At 31.6% G+C, this 6,416-nt stretch overlaps 1 protein-coding gene across 1 annotated transcript in view; it reads right to left on the bottom strand.

Annotated features, from left to right (window-relative positions):
- Window positions 1–5,089, bottom strand: part of LOC106472159 (protein wntless-like) — a 47,323-nt gene extending 42,234 nt beyond the window's left edge. Inside the window, exons 1-2 of the mRNA XM_013932788.2 lie at window positions 4,874–5,089; window positions 2,778–3,092 (exon numbers count right to left, since the gene is read on the bottom strand). Of these exons, the coding sequence (XP_013788242.2) occupies window positions 2,778–3,092; window positions 4,874–4,979 (421 nt within the window). The 5' untranslated portion in view covers window positions 4,980–5,089. The remainder of the gene's footprint in view (window positions 1–2,777; window positions 3,093–4,873) is intronic.
- Window positions 5,090–6,416: the final 1,327 nt, after the last annotated feature.

Genomic DNA, 6,416 nt, shown 5'->3' with positions numbered 1-6,416 from the left:
GCTATTAGAACTTACTGAAAGTTTGTATCATTGCTATTAGAGCTTACTGAATGATACAAACTTTGAATCCTACACCAACTGGTGTTTCAATTAGAACTTATTGAATGATACAAACTTTGGTATTAGAACTTACTGAATGATACAAACTTTGCAATCCTACACCAATTAGAAGTGAAAAATTAATTATTTTAAGACAATGAATAATGAGCATGTTAGCCTTGTCATAAATAGTCACCTCTAGATAATGTTATAACTGTTCAACACACACACAAGTTTAGCATGCATTATAATTAGACTGATTTGGGTAAATATAAATTGTTTCTCAAGTTTGAATATCTTCATACCATAGACTAACAAACTACAAGGTTCAATGCATTTATTCAATCATGCACTTTATTATTATTATATGGTCAAACTATTTATTACGGACTGAAATAACAAGCTTATTCTAGAGACCATAATTTACAAGCTACCATGGTAATGTAGCATTTCTATGGGTTTCATGTACTCGCACCTTATTTGCCCATAGAACGTGTATCCCTAATAATTACAGGAAAGGTGCTCCCTGTTGCTTTTCCCATGACAACAGATATTATGCTTACTCCTTGACTTATATCCATGCACTCCATAACCATCTGGTTGATAAAAAAACAGAATTTAATTCCAGTAGTAAATGAATGGGTCAAGACTGGAAAACCAGTTCCTAAGCACGAGTTGACTCAAGTTAGGTAATGTTAACCCTTACTTTTAATCATTATAATCCACTAATATTTACACTGCTTTTCCTTAGAGACCTTCATCCAGTTAGAAGTTTAGTATTAACTTTGGTAGTTTCCCCACACAGATGTTACTCCCTCTCCCCATTATTTTTTCACAAGTATTAATGAAAATAATAGGTATAATTGAAGTAATACCTTACAGACCAGTAACCACATTTAACTTCATATCACAGTCTTAACATTGGGATCAAATCCTTTATTTCTATCTACATGTTTCTTAAAAGTTATATTCTTTGTGTAATTGATCCATTTGTGTTATTTAACATTTATGCTTGATTTCAGGTAATGCACATACATTTATTTACAAATATATATATATATATATATATATATCACCATTATATTCATTATGCATTGTTACATATAGGTTAAAACAAACTGCTTTTGGTTTCAACACAATTAAGATACCTTCTCAGGCTACATTTTGATAGCAGCAATGCAGTAATGCCACCTAGGAGCTGTCAAACTGAACACATTTTCTTTTCTGGCATCACAAAATAAATAATCTCTGAAGGAATTCAGTTAACCTAAGGCTTTTCACCTAAAAGTGAAATAAGTCAGAAAAAATATTGTGCTGTTACTACAGTATATATCAATAACACATGAAAAAGATATGTTCTTCAGGTGTACTGGAAGAGATCTAACAAGGACCATGGGGTATTCATAAAGAGTTCTTGCCACATAGCTAGATCAAGACAGTACTTCTCAGAATCACTAGGTAGCTTGAAGAGGAAGAGTCCAAAGGCCCTTTCAACTGAGTTTTATAGCTTCTAGCCATCATTCACTTGTACAAACTGTTGATAATCTATTTACCACAACTATTTACATCAGCCACCCTAATTGTGCTACTTGAACAGTTATCATCCAATATCTGATGGGTATTTTGAAAGTAATGGTCACGAAGTTATTTCTGCCCACCCAGCTGATCTTACAATCAACAAACCATCCAAACTTAATTGCAATCAAATGGAAATCATATAGTGTAGTACATATATTCTACAGTGAACATAATATGATAGCTTGGAAAGCTAGGATTGTTGCTACTTTTGAGGTAGTCATTCTTCAATCAGCAACTTTCCTAGCTCTTTTGAGGCTAATACATATGAAATGCGAGGTTGTCACAGTGTGTAATCAGTACCTGTATATATTGCTATAACAACATTAAAGAGCATGTGGTGATCAAATCATATGTTTGCTCACAGGCTTTCCCAGATAAACATTTAACTTGTAAAAAAGAAATAGGATCTTCCCAATACCCAAAGAAAAAAAAACTTGAAAAGTTCAGCATCCAAAAACTCTTAAATCAATTTTTTGAAAGCAACACTAAATTCTAAAAACTAAATAAGTCAATAAAGAATAAACAATATGTTATACAAAACAGCAATACTATGTTTGATATGTTCCACAAAAAAAATAATAAAATAAAGCAAAAATTAGTGTTATTGTAATTCTAGCAGATAGAGAATATATGTATTTACTGCAGGAGCTAATGTGCCTTCATTCAGGTAATATATCTTTAAAAAGGTGTTTATTATTTATGAAGATCAATTTATGTTCAGCATTAACCTATGCTGCAAGAAAATGTGCTAAAATGTCTACAGTAAATACAATTGGAGAAAGACAAACCAAACTGGAAAAATTAAAAACTTTACAACTGTAGCCGTACCTAATACAGCCCCCAATAAGTAGTAGACACGGTACATGAAAATGTGCTAAAATGTCTACAGTAAATACAATTGGAGAAAGACAAACCAAATTGGAAAAATTAAAAACTTTACAACTGTAGCCGTACCTAATACAGCCCCCAATAAGTTGTAGACACGGTACATGAAAATGTGCTAAAATGTCTACAGTAAATACAATTGGAGAAAGACAAACTAAACTAGAATAATGAAAAAATTTATAACTATAGCCATACCTAATATGGCCCCCAATAAGTTGTAGACACGATACAATGTACAGTATTGATTAGCGAGTTCAACATTAAACTGATCTTACCTATTGGAATATTTTCTTTGTATAAAACTTCTATGTGCAATACACCAATAAGATTTTGCATCCATCGGGAATAATCCAACACTTCGTTAACCTTAGGGTTTGGAATTTGGAAAGCAAAGACAATTTTATTGGGCGTTACTCGTTCATCCTTGATAGCTTCAGGAGAATTAATGTTATTTATTGGATGACAGTTGATAGGCCTTCTATCATGTCCTCTTGGTATGTGCCAATGATCATCAAACGTGCCAGGTGAAAGAGCAGTGTCTACGAGACATTTTGTACCCAATACATTTTCCACATTGGATGGTGCAGGTGCTAACAAAAAATAAGTAATTTATATTTAGTCAATAAACAAACACAAGTAAGCATGATAAATATATTCTTAATATATATTTGTGATTGAAAAAACTTGTGGTAAGGCTGCAGCAGTCAAATATCAGTCGTTGTCATGATTAGTAGCCTATTAAATCACCTAAGTCTCAAACACAATTCACTAAGTAAAATTAGTCTAATACCAGCATTATATCAATGAAAGAAAAATGAATCTAACATTTTCACACTTTATTCCCAGTGTAAAAGTAGATGATCTGTATAAATGTATGAGACAGTGAACATGATTTTATGTTAACCAAACTGCTAATATAATGAGGTTTATTACTATTGGAGAGTAATTTTTAACACACTGATTGGGTTATTCTGTCGTTCTTCACATCTTGTATAATTGCTAGGAGTGGTGAGGGGGGAGAGTTGGTTTCTCATTCAGCAAGAAAAGATTCAACTAAACACGATGGATTATCAGACATTGGTTTTGATACTAAAGAGATTGATACTGATTCAATATTAAGAAATGTAAAATTGCACGTAGATGTGGAAAGCTGGAAAAACTTCAAGTGTGAGAGAAACAAAGGTATTATGAAGGGGGAGGATATAATCAGCATTTTACATGTGTTTCTTGATAAAACTCTTTAATTTCCTGCTGATTGTGTGGAAAAGAACAAATAAAGCTCTTGGTTCTATTTACAGGAATTTACAATTAATGACCATGAAGGTAACTAAAATTTGTTCAAGACTGGTCAAGCTTCAAATGGAAAAAGCTTAGGCTACCACTAAAACGATGCCATAAAGTACGTCTCTGAAAACTGAAATTTGTTTTTTCTAAAGTATAAAATAGTTAAGGCCTAAAATTGGTTTAATTCTATCTTTAAACCAAGAATCCATGTCTCTTACATTTAGGTTGTTCATCAACACCAGCTGTTGGCACAAAGGCTAAAGTATGAAAATGGTAGGAAGATTTCAAAGTTGTTTTTCCACAGTGAAATAATGTTACCATTTCCACACAGCTAACTTTTGGTAAAAGGTAGTGGCAAATGTAAGGAAAAACTGACAAGCAAACCAGATATAAAAACTTAAGTATTGATTTCATTACACAATATCTTCAATTACAAAGTTTTATAATGTTACATTATATTACAGTGGCAAGGAAATGACAGATGATATTTTTCACAAGCACAAGGATCATAACATACACATACCATTTTTATTTCAAGTTCTAGAAATATCACACAAATTTTGGTAATACATAATGTATAAAACTAAAAATGAAATATAAAAGAACAGTTTCACTAGCTAAATATAGGTGTATTTTTACTATGAAATTTTTGTTTTGTACTTAAGCCTTCAAGATTAGTGTCAACATATATGATCAAAGTAAACTAAACCCTCATTTTTACCAAACTGTTTTTATACCATTTAGTATAATTATTCACTGTGAATGTAGTCTATACCTTCCATTAAATTGAGCAATTTTATGTAATTGTCTAATACTAGTAATAATTATAAAAAAAAAATAAATCACTGCAATTAAAGTGTAATACTAATAAATATTAACCAAACAAATTGGGTAAAATCCCTTATTTTCCATGTAAAATAAATACGGAACCTTAGCAGTAATAAATGGATATAATGTTCAAGACCTTGTGTAAACAAAGTCACAAACCAACAACTTGAACAAGCAATTAGATGCATAAACAAAAAACTCAGTCATAATAACTCTTATTTCAATTGTACTAGTACTAAGGATGTGGTACATGGCTTACCTATACAACCGCCAATAAGGAAACATGCAATTTGACAAAGAAGTATAAAACTGACAAGAACAGCTAGTTTTCGTCCACTTAAGTTTTCTAATATTGTTCCTGACATTTTCAAATACGTATCGTATTCACTGCTTTAACTTTCGCAGATTCGGTAGTCTTTGTTCGTTTCAACAATATCTCTCAACTGAAGTTGGAATATATTTGTTCTTCAAGTAACCTGTCAAAATTCTACATATATATATATATATATGTGGTGAAGTAGTTAAACTTTTGATTTTGTTATGATTAGAATTTTTATTAAGATAAAAATATCATAATAAAATACTTATAAAAATATTAAAGTGTAAGATATAAAGTTTTAAAAAAATACATTACAACAACAATTTATTTAATAGGTACTAATAAATTAAAACTTTCTACTACTGACAATGTATTAACGTTTAAAAGATAGTTTTTAAAACAAAAAAGTCTAATGAGACAAAAGAGTAAAACTTAAAAAATAAAGGACCGAAGACAAAAAGAAAAATGCAAGGAAAATATTAGGCTGTAAATCACCAATTTATTGCCATCATATATAAAGTTTTTGCGCAAAAATTCTAAAACAATGAAACAAACAATGGTTTTTTTCTGGCGTACCCTGGTGGGACGGCAGTAAGTTTATGGACTTGCAACGCTAAAATCCAGGGTTAGATTCCTCGAGGTGGGTGCTGCAGTTAGCCCTATGTAACTCTGCTATAAAGCAAACACACATGTTTGTCTAACTCAAACCTACGACATGGCTATTTACGCTATCTCTGTCTCACGCGTGGAATCGAACCCAGAATTGTAAGACCATAAACTTACCGCTGACCCACTGAGGGTGTAACAGTAAACAAACGAACGCAATATTATATATTTTCTACCTCTCGTAGTATTCACAGAAGAATTGATTTACGAACAAGTAACAGATACATAAATTCGCTAATAACAGTAGGGACGATGAGGAACGTCTTAGAGTAATCTGTATTTGAAAATTTTAATGAATTTTCATGTATGTGAAACAACGAGACAGGAAAAGTTTTAAATTAATTAAATAGAATCTTTATTATGAAACAAAATGAACATACAGAAAGGATCACAGTCGATTATCTACTAGGTGATGTTTATATTGTTATGTATCTACTTGTTTGTTAATTTCCGGTAGAAATTCTTTCGAGGAACCTCAGCGATAGAAGTCCTTTCTTGATTAAACCAGTTTATTCTTCCTTGTAAACTTTTAGTACTGTTACGTCTCCGTTTGTTAATTGATTTTTCCGTAACTTTGTTCCGACGAAATTTTAACGACACAAGTCTTTACTTAATAAAACTGGTTTATTCTTTCCGAATATAACTTTACCGATACACTCAACTTCAACAATCGCGCTAAAACAACGCTATATCAACGAACGTCAATAATACTTCTGACTGCAGATCAATTACACACTGTCTACACACACACGTTACATTCCCCTCTTTTATATACCAGCTTACCCTCTATCCAGTAAGAACTAGAGCATTCGCCAAA

This window comes from Limulus polyphemus, unplaced genomic scaffold, assembly GCF_000517525.1.
Source record: "Limulus polyphemus unplaced genomic scaffold, Limulus_polyphemus-2.1.2 Scaffold5126, whole genome shotgun sequence".
NCBI lineage: Eukaryota > Metazoa > Arthropoda > Merostomata > Xiphosura > Limulidae > Limulus > Limulus polyphemus.
This window is presented reverse-complemented; position numbering and strand designations above follow the sequence as displayed.